The sequence below is a fragment of the Capra hircus genome, unplaced genomic scaffold (assembly GCF_001704415.2).
Source record: "Capra hircus breed San Clemente unplaced genomic scaffold, ASM170441v1, whole genome shotgun sequence".
Taxonomy (NCBI): Eukaryota; Metazoa; Chordata; class Mammalia; order Artiodactyla; family Bovidae; genus Capra; species Capra hircus.
In genome coordinates, this window is record NW_017189530.1 from 99,835 (window position 1) to 116,522 (window position 16,688).

The window sequence follows — 16,688 nt, forward strand, 5'->3', positions numbered from 1 at the left end:
CTGTCTGCTTGGAGCTTTGCTCTGAAAGCTCCAGAGTCTCCCCGAGAGGCGCGGGACGATGGCGGACGCCAAGATCTCCACGTACCTTCCCCCCAACGTCAACCCCACTCAGGCTGCCATTGCCTACGGCTGCCGCGCGCTGCCCAAGCTGAACGAGGAGCTGCAGTCGGATGACTTGCTGACGAGGCAGAAAGCCCTCATGGCTCTGTGTGACCTCATGCATGACCCCGAGCACGTCTACACAGCCATTAGCATCGGTGAGCGTGTCGCAGCCCAAGGGACCACGACTGGGGTTGGGGGGACAGACGCAGAGCAGCTGGAGGGTGGGGGGTGGGTAGGTGGGGGGAGCTGACCTGGCCCCTTCACAGCAGCCCTCCCAACCAGTCAGTGGGTCCTCAGCTGGATGCCACCAGTGGTCAGCCCCTCTTGCCAGGACTCAGCCCGGTGGCCACACATTCTCCAAAGAGGCCTGTTCATCTGTCTCGTTCAGAAGGCTGTCACGGAAGCTGGGCGCGAGCCCTGCGGACGCCACACAGAGGTGGGGATCTCTGTCCATTCCCCCCACACTCCTAGCTTCCCGTATACATGGGGCTTCCCCGGCAGCTGCCAGTGTGGGAGATGCAGGTTTGATCCCCGGAGAAGGCGGTGGCACCCACTCCGTGCTCTCGCCTCGGAAGTCCCGTGGGCGGAGGAGCCTGGTGGGCTGCAGTCCATGGGGTCGAGGAAGAGTCGGACACGACTGAGCGACTTCACTTTCACTTTTCACTTTCACTCTTCACTTTCATGCACTGGAGAAGTAAATGGCAACCCACTCCAGTGTTCTTGCCTGGAGAATCCCAGGGACGGGGGAGCCTGGGGGGCTGCCATCTACGGGGTCGCACAGAGTCGGACACGACTGAAGTGGCTCAGCAGCAGCAGCAGCAGTTTGATCCCAGAGGGGGCCTCAGAGGCTGGGTGGAACTTCGGCAATAAAGGCTGTGATTTAATGAGCCCGACTCCGGGCCGGGCCCACGACGAGCATGTGCACGCCCGTGTTTATCTCAGTCCTCGTGGCACTGGCCCGGTGAGGGAAGGCGCCTCCTCAGCCCAACACAAAAGAAACGGAGTCTCAGCAAGAAGGACTGTGAGGCCAGGGGGCGCCCCACAAAAAGGCAGGATTTCTAGGCGCTCGATCTGGCGTGCCACGGTGTAACCCTTGCAAGGGTATGCAACAGCTGATGACAAGATTGGAATCTGACTTCCGGTCTCTCCAAATAAAAGGGGTCTTTTGAACCCCGGGGAGGGCCAGGAGGGCTGGCACCAGCGAGCGGCATGCACAGAAATCGGGGGGCGGTGTGGAGACAGGGTCCCTGGGGTGAGCCTTTCTGGTATCCAGAGGCCCTGACAGTGACTCTGAAGCACTCGGTCGCCCACACGGCGTCCCCACGCCCGCAAGCAGTGGAGCCCTGGTGCTCTTGACCCCAACATCGGCACACCCGTCGACTTCCGGGTCAGCCGTTTCTGAGCCTGGAGGACACTCATCGGTCCCTCTGCCCCGCAGGCTGCCTGGAGAGCCTGAAAGCCTTGCTGAAGGACACCAACGACCTGGTGCGCATCAAGACCACCGAGGTGCTGTGCGTCATGGCTACCCACAACGTGGGCAGGTGAGCCTCGCGCCCGGGCCCCTGCCCACGCTGAAGCTGCCGCCCTCACGAGGGGAGCGGATGGGTGCGGGGGCCTGGCCCCGTCACTGCGGGGAGTTACAGCTTATGGAGCTGACTTACTGTCGGGGAGACTCGGGGTGGGCACCCAGGCGCTGAGAGGAGAGGCCTGGACACCTCACTCGGGGCGCAGGGAAGGGCCGGGCCACCTGGGGGACCCCCGTGACCTCCTCCTCCCAGAACGAGGCTGACCTCAGGCAGAGCACAGCTGGGCACTTCCTGTGTGCCGACCCGGGCCAGGCCTCACACCGAGCTCTCTCTTAGGCCCGACCGCAGCCTGGAGACCCTCACCAGGCATGACCAGGCCCAGCAGTGAGGGGGCTAATCAAATGGAATGGTTAAAAAGCCCGAAGGGGGAGAAAAGCCGGGAAAGAGGGCCTTCTCCAGTGGCCCAGTGTTTCAGCCTTCACCTTCCAATGCAGTGGGCGTGGGTTTGGTCCCTGGTTGGGCGGCTAAGATCACACGTGCCTGGTGTCCAAAAAACGGAGACATAAAGCACAAGTCATAGCGTAACAAATCCAACCAAGATTTTAAAAATGGTCCACATTAAAAAAAAAAAAAAGCCAGGACAGAAACCATATATCCCCTTCAACACTTGGTCTGAGTTTGCCGCCGTGCGAGTTGTGTTCCCTGAAGCAGCAGCGTCACGTGTACACTCCACTGTGTCTGACTCCTGCGACCCCGTGGACGGCAGCCCACCAGGCTCCTCTGCCCGTGGGATTTCCCAGCAAGAACACTGGGGTGGGTTGCCATTTCCCCAAGGGGTCCTCCTGACCCAGGGATCGAACCCGCGTCTCCTGCGTCTCCTGGCAGGCGGGTTCTTTACTGCTGAGCCACCTGGGAAGCCCGACCACCACAGATCAAACCTGTGCCCTCGGCAGTGAAAGCTCGGGGTCCCGACCACTGAACCATCAGGGAATTCCCCACGCAGTTCATCTTAAGCCCAAACCCCTGAATGATTAGGCAGCCGCCAATCCCTGTGCCCAGCAGACCAGGTTTCCCGTCATCTTTTCAGCTTAAACCACGCCTGTACCATCATGAATCAGTAGCTTCGCTTCTTTAAAGTTAACCAAGAACTCAGACATTAATGAAGTAATCTGCAGGCCAGACCCTTCTAGAATCTTTACAGTCATCTCCCTACTGTTTCAGACGCTCATTTTTAAGTATTTCCAAAGCATTCAACTTTGTTTTGACAAGGAAGTTTAAAAAAAAAGAGAAACCCAGAAACTAACAACTCTTCTCTCATAGGATTGGCTCACAAGCATGCTGAGTCCCCTCAGCCATGTCTGACTCTTTGCGACCCCATGGACTGTAGCCCACAGGCTCCTCTGTCCAAGGAGGTTCTCCAGGCAAGACTCCTGGAGAGGGGTGCCATGCCCTCCTCCAGGGAATCTCCCCATCTTCCCCACCCAGGGATCGAGCCCGAGCCTCCTCCGACTCCTGCACTGCATGTGGGTTCTTTGCCGCTGAGCCGCCAGGAAGCCCTCGAATGGGCTTACCTGATAGTTGATGAACGTATGTCATTATAACGACAAGCACAACCGGCTCACGTGGGTTTGGAGGGACGGGCCTGGATGGAGCACAGGTGTGTGTCCGGCAGGTGGAGAGAGCACAGTCAGCCCAGCCCAGTGCTCAGGGAGGTCGGCCTCTGGCTTCTGTCGCCCGGAGTCCTCCACCACAACTCAGGCGGGCTCGATTCCAGGACCACCGCAGCCTCTGCCTTCTCCCCAGAGGCTGCAGGGATGCAGTCTGTCCCAGCCGGCCCGGGCTCAGGCTCCAGCGGGTTGGGGGGGGGTGCGGACCCCCTGCCTCTAGGTTCTTATTGGGTCCTCTCCGGGCACAGCCTTCAGTTCAGTTCAGCTCAGTCGCTAAGTCGTGTCCGACTCTGTGACCCATGGACTGCAGCACACCAGGCCTCCCTGTTCATCACCAACTCCCGGAGTCTACCCAAACTCATGTCCACTGAGTCGGTGATGCCATCCAACCATCTCATCCTCTGTCGTCCCCTTCTCCTCCTGCCTTCAACCTGGCCCAGCATCAGGGTCTTTTCCAGTGAGTCAGCTCTTCACATGAAGTGGCCAAAATATTGGAGTTTCAGCCTCAGCATCAGTCCTTCCAATGAACACCCAGGACTGATCTCCTTTAGGATGGAGTGGTTGGATCTCCTTGCAGTCCATGGGACTCTCAAGAGTCTTCTCCAACACCACAGTTCAAAAGCATCAATTCTTCAGTGCTCACTTTCTTTATAGTCCAAAGCTCACATCCATACATGACTCCTGGAAAACCCACAGCCTTGACTAGACGGACCTTTGTTGGAAAAGTAATGTCTCTGCTTTTTAATATGCTGTCTAGGTTGGTCATAACTTTCCTTCCAAGGAGCAAGCGTCTTTTAATTTCATGCCTTGGCCATGTCTAAATCTGACTTTTCTTCCCCAGAGAGGGCTTTTTGGAGCACAATGTCATCCAAGCCCTGTCCTTCCTGCTGAGTGACCCCCAGCCAGCCTGCCGGGAGAACCTCTACACGGCTTTCAAGCACCTGGCCCAGGTGCCTGCAGGTAAGCTCGCCATGGGCACAGAGGCAGCCCAGGGGCCCTTCCCCCGACGGGCACCTGCTGTGCGGATCACAGTTTACAGCACGTCATGCTTTTATTGAGATGCAACATACCTGTTAAATGGGACTTCCCTGGTGGCTCAGATGGTAAAGCGTCTGCCTACAGTGTGGGAGACCCAGGTTCGATCCCTGGGTCGGGAAGATCCTCTGGAGAAGGCAATGGCAACCCACTCCAGTACTCTTGCCTGGAAAATCCCGTGGATGGAGGAGCCTGGGGGGTTGCAAAGAGTCGGACATGACTGAGGGACTTCACTTCCACTTTTCACCTTCGTACCTGTTAAAAAGGCTGACGTTGTACATGAACGCTTGATTAACTTGTACCAAGTGAGCCTGCCACTTCTGGGCACCGCTGCTGCCCAGATCAAGAAACGTGCCAAGGGTCTACCCCCTGGAAGTCGCCGCCCCTCACCCAAAAGTCGCCGGTTCAGTTTGTCTCTAGTTTATTAGGCCGTAGGTTGGTCTGTGCTTCTTTAAACTTGCATGGGGCTTCCCTGGTGGCTCGGACAGGCAAGAGTCTGCCTGCGGCTTGCAGGAGACCCGGGTTCGACCCCCGGGTCGGGAAGACCTTCTGGAGGAGGGCACGGCCACCCACGCCCGTGCTCTGGCCTGAGCCAGTGGACACAGCCTTAATGTTTTGCCCCTGGCTTCTCTGTCGCTGCTGTGTGGTCGCGTGTGGCTGGTTCTTGCCAATTTGCGGTGCAGCGCGGTACACACGCTGTACGAGGGGACTACAGCTTATTTATCCCTTCTGTTGCCCATGTGGGTTTTCGTTGAGAATGTGTGAATTGTTTCTGGTGTGTGCCAGCCGAGAATACAGCGGCCGCTAACAGTCTAACCTGTCTTTCGCCGGACACGCGTATGCGTTTCTTTTGGGATCCGCCTTGCAGAGAACTGCTGAGCACAGACAACTGTACGTCCCGCTTTAGAAGGTCCTAGGAATGATTTCCTAAAAGAGCTGCGCCAATATGCGTCCCCCCACAGTTGTGCGAGGGAGCCCCGGGCGGCCCATGCCGTGCCGCATGGGGTCTTTCGGCGGCGCTGGTGGGCAGGTGCTCGTGTCTCATTCTGGTTTGCACTGGTGCCTCCCTGGTGACGAGAGCCCTGTAAACACCCTCTTCCGAGAAGCACCGGAGCACGTTTTTAAGGACGGAAGACCCCAGCCCCTGGGTCACCACCCCTCCAGCTGACCACTTCTGCTAATCCGATGAGTCCAGGCCCACCACCACCCGCTGACTGACCGCGACTAGAGGGTGGGGATTTGCGTCAGGGTGACACTCGTCCCGTCCCGTGACGCAGTGAGCGTTTGTAAATGAGAGGCTCGTTCCGAGAGGCAGGAGGCCGGCCTTGGAGGGAGGGCCTTAAGCCTGACCCAGGCCTTAAGATGTCAGGCACAAGGAGTCGGACGGGCTGGGTCCATCTGCTCTCCCCTGGAGCCCCGCGCACCCCGGGACAGGCTGTCTCCTCATCGGGAAGGGAGGCTGATGGGACTGTCCCCACCTCGGACGCCCACAGCGAGGACCGAGTGGGGCGCTGCCTGAACCCGGGCCCAGAGACAAACGGCCAAGGGAACCAGTCAGTACAGAGGGGCCGGCTGAACGGAGCAGAGCCCTGGGGCTGCGACTGCCGCCGTCGGGGACCACACCCTCCCGCAGCTCGGCCAGAGGGCACAACCCCAGGGGGTCTTTTTAAAAAGTCCGCTCTGGGACGACCCTGGGGGTCCAGTGGTTAAGAACCTGCCGTGCAATGCGGGAGACTTTTGTTTCCATTCCTGGTCGGGGAGTTAAGATCCCACGTGCCATGGAGCAGCAAAGTCCACGCGTGTGACTAGATTCTGTACGCCACAACTACCACCCAACACGGCGGAATAAACACACAAATCAAAGACCCCCCGCCCCTGACCCCGGCCCACGTCTTCCTGAAACACCCCTTGCCTAGCTTCTCCTGGGCGACCACGCTCGAGGGCTTCTGGGCGATCGGGGCGTCTCCAGGAGGAACCAGTTCTGGGGCTGAGCTTCACCTTTGCTCACCGTGTCGGGGCACCCCTGCTCGGGGTGTGGCGACAGGGCACTTGCCGTTCTCACCCAGGACTCGTAAAGTTACTGTGACCTCTGTGAGCATTTGGGGGAACAGAGAGGCAATGATAACAAGCATCAGGAACCACCGCCACCTTTGCTGAATCTTAACATTCTACCACCCTTCACATTTGCTTGAGATTTCTGCTGAAAAAGGTACAGTCCCCTGTGAACCGCAACACCGCCCCCCACCCAGCATACTCCCTTCTGCCCTCCCTGGAGCCGAGAGTGGGTTGCTACACCCACAACACACGTCTCTGCATATTACCACAGGCGTAATTATATACACTGAGCTTCCCTCGTGGCTCAGCTGGTAAAGAATCTGCCTGCAGTGCGGGAGACCTGGGCTCGATCCCTGGATTCGGAAGATCCCCTGGAGAAGGGAAAGGCTACTGACGCCAGTATTCTTGGACTTCCCTTGTGGCTCAGCTGGTAAAGAATCCACCTGCAATGTGGGAGACCTGGGTTCGATCCCTGGGTTGGGGAAGGAAATGGCTACCCACTCCAGCATTCTGGCTTGGAGAATCCCATGAACCATACATGGGTCGCAAAGAGTCGGACACGACTGAGCGACTTTCACTATCATGAATTATATACAGATCTTGCCTCACCTGTTGTAAAAGCTGTATATAGGTGGATCTTGTTGTACGTGTCTGCCTGGTACTTTAAACACCAAATGCCACGACTAGGGATGTATCGACGTGTGTCACGGGCTCTGTTTCCTGACTGCAACCTCCACCTGCCCATCCCGTGTTGGAACCTACAGTTATTTTCAGTAAACTCGCCCCAGCCTGGCTGACCTTGCGTGTGCTGGTTTCCCCTGGGGATGGTGTCATGGGGCTGCAGATACAACCCTTCTCAGCGTTCCCGTCCCGGCCAGGAGGGCCGGGCGTGCCCCCTCATTGCACGCTGCTGGCTGCATAGCCTTAGCTGTCGCTGACTGTGGCTCTGCAGAGGTCCCCAGGCTGGCAGAGGGGTGTCTTCTCTCCAGCCAGAGCCTCTTGGGAGCCCGAGTCCATTCTGTCCAGTTGTTTGCTCGGCGTCATCGATTCAAGGGAGTGTTTCATTTCTCCCAGATTCTACCCTTAGCTGGTCACACACAATGCAAACACCATGTGCCAGGCGGTCTGATAGCTTTCCACTGTTTGTTCATTTGAATAAACAGTTACTTTGTATTTAATAAAAAGGGCAGTTATTCACCGGAATGGTAGTGAGCTTCCCTCAATCTTCTCCTTTGTGGCTTTCGCTGGGGGGTGCCATTTAAGACTTTGGTGCTAAGAGCTCATGGAGGCATTCTGTCACGGTTTCTTCTAAAAGTTGAGGGTTTTGCTTTTCACACTCAGCTCGAGAAGGGACCACAGTGGATTTCTGTGTGTTCTGAAGCTAAAAGGCCCTTAACCAGCCCCACACTGTCTTCCCACCTTCAATACAGAGGCGCTCTATGGCCTCCTGCAAATTTTTCTGAAATTCACAGGGGCTAGGCTCACCCAGGGAGCAGGGAGGCCAGAGTTTCGCCCTTTATCTCAGGATTTCCTGGGCGCTCTCATCCTCTGTGACCCGGGGACACTCTGGGGAGGGGTCGGCGGCAAGCGGTGGGCAGCCTGGACGGAGAGAGGGGGGAGGGACAGGGCGCGTGGCGGGCGCCCCGGGAGGACCTTCTGGGGGCCCCGAGCGCCGGCCTGCGGGGCCGTGTCCCGGGGCGTGCCCTCGCTGGGGCCCGTGCCGGGGGGCTGAGCGGGCGAGGGCCGCTGTGTCTGGTACCCCTCCCGCGGCGGCCGGCAGGGGGCGCCGCAGGACCGGCCACCGCCGCGCGGCGGCTCCGCTTCGCGGGGCCCGAGTGACCGGCCGCCGCCCTCCCCGCGCGCGCACAGCCCGGGAAGCGCTCCCGCCCCTTGGGCGCTCTGCCGACAGGGGTCCCGAGCGCGGGGCCGGGCCTTCCTGGAGTCCCTCCTTGGGGCCAGACAGCGATGGGGGCTGCGTCCAGGGGAGCGCGGCGTGGGGTGCGCGGGCGTCCTCAGCCGGACCCTCTCCCCGCTCAGGGCCGCCCTGCTTCAGCTCCAGCCGCCTGTCCCAGCCCCCGCGCTGCTAAGCCTGGGCCTCTCGGCACCGCGGCTCAGCCCGTGCCTTCCCGGGAGGAGGCGGCTCCATCCTCGCCAACGCCCCAGCCCTGCCTGCCCGGCAGAGGGGACTCCCGAGGCCCCGGCCGTGGGTCTTGGGCCCCCTCAGCACAGGGATCAGCTGGTCAGAGGAGGAACTGAGCGAGTAAAAGGCTGTCGCAGGGAATCTTCTCGCCTCCTTGAACGCATCAGGGCAGGAGGCAGACGCCTTCTGTTTCCCTCCAGTTGTGTGCTTTTAGTTAAAGACGCTCACAGTGAGGCTACGGCTCTTATCCCCGCTGGCAGGAAAGCACAGAATAAGCCTCCAACAGCTTAACTCGCAGGTTCTTCTCATACAAAAGCCTCCCCCGGGGTTTCCACTGCTTGGGGATGAGCAGGAGGCCTGCACACACTCTGCGTCCCTCCCTCGGGGCATCGGCCCGGTCCTGGGTTTGGGACGGCGCCCTGGGGTGGCTCTGTGCACCCCCATCCCCGGGCCCCTGCTGCAGCCGTTCGGGGGCAGAGCTGAGCAAAGATCCAGGCCTTGGGAGGCACTGGCCCCCAGCCCCCTCTCTGCCCCTCCTGGAGAGGATGGCTCCGCCGCCCCCACCCCCGACCTTGGGCACGTTCCGTCCTCTTGTCAAATGGGTCACCACTGACACCCCAGAGGACCCCGCGCAATGAGGATGACCTTCCCTGAGGAGCGTTTCCCACCCTCGGCGATGCCGCTCCCCACCCCGCCGAGTCAGCCGGTGCTGGGCTGGGGACCCTGCTCCGCACCGCCAGGCCACCCTGCAGGGATGACTCTGACCCTGGACGTGGTGTCTTCAGGGCAGAGAGAGTCCAGGTGACTGAGCAGCTTGGGCTGGAGCCCCCACTGTCCCCAGCTGCAGCCCCTCGGGGCACGCAGGCGGGCGGGCCTCCATCTCTGTTGGGCTTGTTGGTTCTCGACGTTCATCTCCAGATGGTTTTTCTAAAGGCGTGCAGGAAGCGGGCAGAGGGACCTGGGCACGGCCACCGTCCTCCCTGACCCTGCGCCGCACACAGAGGACTCGGGGACGAGGCCTGGCTCATTCAGGGTATTTTATTTTCATAAAGGAGACAATCTCGGACTTTCGCGCCATCCCCCGGCTCCTCGCGCCCCCTCGACAGTCCTCGGCTGCGACTCTGGGCACCGACCTCGGGCTCAGGGTCCCGGATAAGGGATCAGAGGGGGTCCACCCAGCGAGGGCTCTGTGGGCAGCCCTCGGCCGGGGCCATCCACGTGGCGGGGGGTGGCCCCACGGGCAGGAAGGGCCCCCCTCAGGCGGCCCAGCCTTCACAGGAGGCCGGCTGCCCCTCAGGCCTCCCATCCCTTCACACGCGGAGAAGCCACAGGTCGTTTCCCGTTTTACACACCGAGACACCGAGCTACTGCTCATCCGCTCCCGTGGTGAAGGGCTTTCTGTGAACACAGCACATTTATTTTCTGAAAGAAAAACGAAGCGGAGGCCGCACCAGGGACGAGGGGACGCTGCTCGGGCCTATGTACAGCGCGGCCCCGAGGCCACCGCCGGGCAGACGGACAGATGCGTCCAGTGACGACTTTGACACTCAGCAGCCAGGACACGAGGAGGGCCGCCCGGGGGGGTGGGGGGGAGAAAAAACAGGTTTTGAAACTCTGCGTTTAAAAAAGAATATTCAACTGCATTGGAAATTTTCTGTATCTCTGCGAAACACCACGCGATTTGCCCCCCACTCCGAAAAACAAAGGATATCAGAGGAAAAAAACCAGGGTTCGGTTTTATAAAACGTCCGACTCGTAGGAGAAAAGCGGGAACCCAGCGGGCCGCGCCACGTGGGTCACCGTGCGGCTTGCTGCGTGTCCCCCAGGCGCATCTAAAAGGGTGGTGAGCGGCTGGAGGGCCAGTCAGTGCTGCGGCTGGCCTGGGGCCCGGTGCCCGCGTGTGCCGGTGGGGGCGGCATGGCTCCGGCCCTGGGTCTCCTCCCGGGGAGCCGGCCGCCCCGGCCCTGTGGTCCCCCGCGCGGAGCGGGGCCGCGTCGGGAAGGCAGAGTGACGTGGCAGGAGGGCCTGGGGATTGGGGGGCGGACTTGGCGACAGCTCCTCAAGCCTTCACAGACCTCAGCCGGGCGGGGAGCCTGCCGGTCTGCAGGGAGTGTGTGTGTGTGCGTGTGTGTGTGCACGCGCGCAAGTGTGTCTACCTACCTAGCAACCTATCCGTGTATAGTCGTGTTTGCAGAGCCGCGGGGGCCGAGGGGGCGGGCTGGGGACGCGCTCCGGCCCCGGCCCCCGCCTTCCCCCCCGGGCTGGGCCCCGCCGGCCCCTCAGCAGAGGCCGATGTACTTGAGGTTGTTCTGGATGATGACGTCGGTCACGGCGTCGAACACGAACTGGATGTTGCTGGTGTCCGTGGCGCAGGTGAAGTGTGAGTAGATCTCCTTTGTCTCCTTGTTGCGGTTCAGGTCCTCGAACTGCCGCTGGATGTAGACGGCGGCCTCCTCGTAGGTGTTCTGGCCGCTGTACTCGGGGAAGCACACGGTCAGCGGGGTGCGGCGGATCTTCTGCGCCAGCAGGTCCTTCTTGTTCAGGAAGAGGATGAGGGACGTGCTGACAAACCAGTTGTTGTTGCAGATGGAGTCGAACAGGCGCAGGCTCTCGGCCATCCGGCTCTGGGGGAGGGGCGGGGGCGGTCAGCACAGCCGGCCCGGCAGGCCCCGCACGGCCCCTCAGGGGTCGCGGGCCCACGCACCTCAGGGCCGCCGGCCGGGGACCCCCCACCCCTCCCTCCCACAGGCCAGCCCCCGCCTCCCACGGAAGACTGTCCACGCCACAGCCCCCTGCAGCGAGCACGTGGTCAGCCCCGCCTGCAGAGGGTGGGCCGGTAGGGAGCCTCCATCCCGCCAGGCATCAGGCCTCACAGAGTCTCAACGTGCAGGAGGCCTCTGTTCCTAAAAGGCGCCAGGGCGGAACTGGGCCAGCCCAGCCCCTGGTGGCTGAGTGCTCACCTGGTGCCCCACACACAGGAGCCCTCCGCCGCCCCCGAGGAGGTGAGGACGGCCCCCCGGAGCCCCGGTGACCGCAGTGTGGCCCAGGGGGCCCCTTCCACCTCCCCAAGAGAACCAAGGATGTGCGTGCAGCCTGCGGGCTCTGGAGGAGCCCAGGGCCTTCACCTGCTCCCCCTGCCCCCCCATAACTGATCTCCTTGCTCCTAAAGGGACACCTGCGGGTGGCGAGCTGCCCTGTGTTTTAAGACGCACAAGATGAGTGTCCCAAGGGCAGGGCCAGTCCAGAGCTGAGCTGTTGAGCGAAGGACTGTTCTGAGCATGCGCAATGAGCAGGGACGCCCTGCTGACCGCCCTCGACCTTATCATCCCCATTCTGCAGATGAAGAAACCGAGGCCGGGAGGGGCCAGAAATGTTATCCAAGGCCCCCGGGCTCGCTGACCCTCCGGGGCAGATGTGCAGAGCTGCTGGCCCCAGGGTGGGGGTGCCCGGGGCCGCCCTCATCTCCCAGAGGCCTGGCCCTCTCAGACGTACAGGGTCTGATGGTATCAGGGCTGACAAGGCACCCCTCCCCGCCACCCCCTCACCACGGAGACATAGACTCCAGGCCCTGCGCTCCACCTGGGAGGCTGGTCTCCCAAACCCTTCCTGTGCTTTCGTTAGAAAGAGCCTGGTGTCAGGTCTTGGGGAGGGTGTGTTGGGGGGGGTGATCATGTGTGTTGGGGGGTGATCGTGTGTGTTGGGGGTGATCGTGTGTTGGGGGGTGATCATGTGTGTTGGGTGATCGTGTGTGTGTGTTGGGGGTGATCATGAGTGTTGGGGGGTGATCGTGTGTTGGGGGTGATCGTGTGTGTTGGGGGGTGATCGTGTGTGTGTTGGGGGTGATCGTGTGTTGGGGGTGATCGTGTGTGTTGAGGGGTGATTGTGTGTGTTGAGGGGTGATCGTGTGTTGGGGGGTGATTGTGTGTGTGTTGGGGGTGATTGTGTGTGTTGGGGGGGTGATCCTTCCCCAGACAGAAGCAGGATGCCAGCCCCCAGCGTGTCTGAGAGCAGGATGGAGTCGCCCTCGCCGTAGCTGGTGGTCCAGGAACACAGCCTGCCACTGGGCAACGAACGCTAATGGGTTCCCGGAAGCCGCATGGAAAGGACCAGCGGCGGAGCTGTCTGTCATTTCACGGGAATGATGTCTTAATCAGGGTGCTCCCGACCCCAGATCTCACACGTACAATAAACAACAGATGCGGCCAGGAGCACGTATTCACCAATCACCGAGCACACACTTGCCGAGCACGTCTCTGGTTGCGGGCGGATGCCGGAGCCCAGAGACCGGAGGCCGAGCGGCCGGGGGGCCCTGCGTGTGGCGGGGCTCCAGGGTGGCTGGGCCAGCGCGGGGCAGGGGCAACAGCTGTTGGGATATCCAGGCATCTGGGCCCTGCTGGGTCACCGGGGTGGGGGGAGACAGGCGGCTCCTGCGTCCAGCCCGCCTGCCGAGGGGTCACTTGGGGCTCTGCTGGTTCACCCTGCAGTGGTGGGGGGTGGGACCCCGCTGGCACGAGTGCGGTCTGACCAGCCCCTGGGCAGGAGGGAACGGGGGCCCGCCCCCCCGGGGCCTGCCCACCCCCACAGGGAGGGTACCTCCCTGGCCAGCTCGCGGGGTCTCTGGCCTCTGGGGGGGGAGGTGGAGTGGACATGGAGGGCCAGGGCGTGTGGGCCACTGGCCACCTGTCCGTGGGGGCCCGCAGCACCTCCTCCCACCCCAACAGCCCCTCCAGGGGCCCCGGAAAGCCCGGCCCGTCAGCATCCCCGCACCCTCTGCCACTCAAGCTGGCTCCCCTCACACCTCCCCCGCCTCCCGGAGCAGCCAGCACCCTGCTCTGCCAGCTGTGTGTCAGGCCCGCTGCTCCCCCGGCAAAGGGGGCTCTGTCGGCCGCCCTCCTCCAGAGGTTGGAGGCAGAACGGGACCCCCATGGGAAGCTGAGAGGCCCCGCGCTGGGCACCAGGGCCTGTAGCAGCCATCATGTGCTGACTTGGAGACGCAAGGCCAGATGTCCTGGGGCGGGGGCAGGGGGGAGGGGCGGCACCTGATGGCCAGGAGGGGGCGGCAGGGTGCAGCCCGGTGCTCGCTCGGCTCCTTGGAGCCCAGCACGAGGTCCTGGCCCAGGAGGGCCCCGGTCTGCCTGCTGCAGGACCAGGCTGGGGTGTTTGTTCTCGGGAGCCGTGAACCCAGCTTTTCAGGCGGGGAGACTGGTCTGCAGGCGTGAATGAGCTCCATTCACCACAGTGCCAGGCACTGAGGGCGCCGAGGGCGGGGGCTGCCAGCGGGGACGCCTGGCGGCACCTGGCTCAGTGGGCCGAACGGGGAGGGTCCATCCGGGGCTGGACGTCGAGGCGGCACCGGCGGTCCTCGGGGTGTGAGGGCGCTACTGGCCACAGGACCGTCGGGGGGGCCCATGCTCAGCGTGGCACTGACCGCCCCCTCCCCCACGGCCTGCAAGGCAGCTGAGACCCAGACAGCCCTGTGCCCTGGGTGGGAGGAGCCCCTGGGACCTCCCTGGCCCGCCCTGAGCCCTGCTGCACGGGTCTCCTCCGCTGAGGACAGGGCGAGTGGACCCCGGCCTCACACCCTGTCTGTCCCGAGGTGCTGGCAGGGGCACCGGCGGGGGGGGGGGGGGACCCGTGTCAGCTGCACCTGCAGTTGTGGAGACAGGCTTGTCACCCAAGTCGGGGGCTGCAGCCTATGGCTGAGAGTGGGCTGTGTCGTCTCCATGCAAAGCTGCAGAAAAGTCTAGCACAGCCTGGGGGTGCTGGGGGCCCTGCTGGGAGGCTGCGGGTTAGGGGGGCAGGCAGAGGCTGCCAGCCGCCTGGCCTTGGGCTCCACAGGAAAGGGACCGGGCCCGGATCGCAGGCTGCGCGGCGGTTTGAAGCCCTGGGTTGCCCCCGACCCATCCCCCCCAACCCCGAATCCACTAAAGGTTCTCAGCCTCTGCTGTGAGTTTCCCTTTGGGCTCCAGTTTGTCGTGAGTCAGGGGCGGGGTGTGCTCGGGGGTGCAGGGCCCGGCTTGTGGCTACAGTCCTCAGGCTGAGGGGCGCAGGCAGGAGGGCCCCCTGGGGACAGGGAGGAGGCGGCAAGAGGCAGAGGCTGGAGGCCTGGGGCTGCGACTTAGACTTCCGGTCCCAGGGATCGCGTGCCCCCTGTGGACAAGTCCATGAGCCTGGCTCACCCTGGCCAGCGTGCAGTCACCACCGCCCTGTGCAGACGGGGGGCGGGGCAGGCATGGTCCCGGCTGGCCTGCCCACAGGGGGCCTGGGAACGCCCATGGCCCCTCGGGCCCTTCCCACCTCCAAGTCTGTGCCACCAGGGAGGCTGAGCGCAGTCCTGCCATTTCCACGGCAACTGGGGAGGCAGCCTCCACCCTCAGGCTGGGCCAGGCGGCCCTCTTGGAGGGGCACGGAGGCCCGGGCTGGCTGGCGGCCAGGCGACACTGTCCACCACCATCTACTTGCTGGCAGTGGGGGAGGGCACCTGGGGGTTCAGGAGCCCTCGTGGCCCCCCGGGGCACGGGGCAGGGAAGGGGGCGGTCCTCCTGGGGACCTGCTGCTGGTGGTCGGGGGACGGGGCAGTTACTGCAGGGAGCCCTGAGGCCGTGTTGGCCTCGACGGCCGCCCCGCAGGCTGGGCCTCGCTCCTCTCCACGGCCCCCGTTTACACCACGTGGGGGCTGGGCTGAGGGCCCCTCTGCGCCAGGGAGAGCCTCTGACAGCCAGAGCCACCTGCAGTCCCCGCTGGCCCACACCCTAAACCCTGCTCCCAGCACCTGGGGAAAAAGCTAGACAACTAGGTCGCGCCCAGGCCGATCAAGTCAGCGCTGCCGACGTGTTCCTCCCGCAGGGCCAGGCGCCGGCTGCCCCGGACCCAGGACTGGGTTAGCGAGGCTGATGGGCGCCGGAGCCCTGTGGTGTCCGGGGCTGGTTGGCGGGGGCGGCTGCAAGCCACGGTCGGGGCGGGGGCAGCGGGGCAAGCAGGCCGCCCACCGCGTCTTCTCCTGCCCGGATCCGCGAGCCCTCGGAGCTGCCCTGGCCCTCGACCCCTTGGGGACTCAGGGCCAAGACAGCGCGGTCCTGCCAGGGGTCGGTGCTATGGCCCCAGGACCCGACTCCACGACTCCGTGTGCCCTCTGCCGGGACCCTGACCCTCCCCCAGCGTCTGCTGCCCCCTGCAGACAGGCAGCCCGGTCCGGGTCAGGGGTCAGAGTGGGGGTCAGCGAGCAGCACTGGGATCAGCAGTCGGGGGTGGGGGTGTGCTCGCCCACCGGGCACTCACGGCCCTCGGACCCCCACCCCCAGGGACCAGAAGGGGGCTCCGAAAAGGGCCCGGCCTGCCCCCACCCCAGAGGGTGGCTCCCTGCATCCTGGGCGGGCAGGGGTGGGCGGGGCGGGGGCGCTGGCCCCACAGGCCTGGGGCCATCGACAGATGTGGCTCTGCGGGGGGCGGGGGGGTGTTGTGTTCTGGAGGCCTGTCCCCTGCCCGCCCTCCAGGAACAATCGTGAGGCTCGTGGTAACCGTGTGGGCAGGCCGGCCCCTTCAAACAGCAGGGCTGTTTAAACAAGATAACAGGCTGCGGGGAAGCTGTGCTCAGGCCCTGATGGAGCAGCTCGCCGGCTGCCCCTGCCGCCCCGCCCAGCGCCCCCCGCCCCAGGAGCAGGTCCCGGATCCCCCCCACGGGGAGGCTCCGCGAGCTGGGATGGGCCATCTGCGTAGGGGGCCTTAGAGGTCTGCACGAAGGCGCCCTCAGCCTCCCAGGGAGCCTGGTCCCCGGACAGGAAGGAGCTCGGCCTGGGTCCCACCGGGGCGCCTCAGGACAGGCGAGCTCGACCCTCACAGCCACAGCCACGTTGGCCTGGGGGCGCCCCGCGTCCGCGGGGGCCAGGCGGGGACAGCCCACGGCCACACGGGCAGGCTGCCAGCCCGCTCTCAGGACCAACGCGGGGGCCCTGCCCACCCGTGCAGCAGGAGTCCGCGTGAGTGGCCGGACACACTCATCAGGGACCCCCTCTCACGGAACCTCAAGGGCCGACGGGGTCTCAGAGCCAGAGGTGGCGGCTCCTGAGCCCACGGGCGGCCGCAGGGCCCGGGCAGGGGCCCGGGGACAGCGGGCGGGGAACGAGTTAGGGTCGACCCCCAGAGTCCCAAGGCCACGCGTGGAGC

At 63.5% G+C, this 16,688-nt stretch overlaps 2 protein-coding genes across 3 annotated transcripts in view; one reads left to right on the forward strand and one right to left on the reverse strand.

The window, feature by feature from the left end:
• Positions 1–8,224, forward strand: LOC108633255 (radial spoke head 14 homolog). Its single transcript, XM_018044369.1, has 4 exons — positions 1–257; positions 1,541–1,643; positions 4,137–4,337; positions 7,960–8,224. Exons 1-4 carry the CDS (start codon positions 59–61, stop codon positions 8,222–8,224), a joined length of 768 nt encoding a protein of 255 aa, XP_017899858.1. The 5' UTR covers positions 1–58.
• A 1,321-nt stretch (positions 8,225–9,545) lies between these two features.
• Positions 9,546–16,688, reverse strand: part of GNAZ (G protein subunit alpha z) — a 28,864-nt gene continuing 21,721 nt past the window's right edge. For both annotated transcript variants that reach the window (XM_018044404.1, XM_018044405.1), the window contains exon 3: positions 9,546–11,149. In XM_018044404.1, coding sequence (XP_017899893.1) covers positions 10,805–11,149 — 345 coding nt within the window. In that variant the 3' untranslated portion in view covers positions 9,546–10,804. The remainder of the gene's footprint in view (positions 11,150–16,688) is intronic.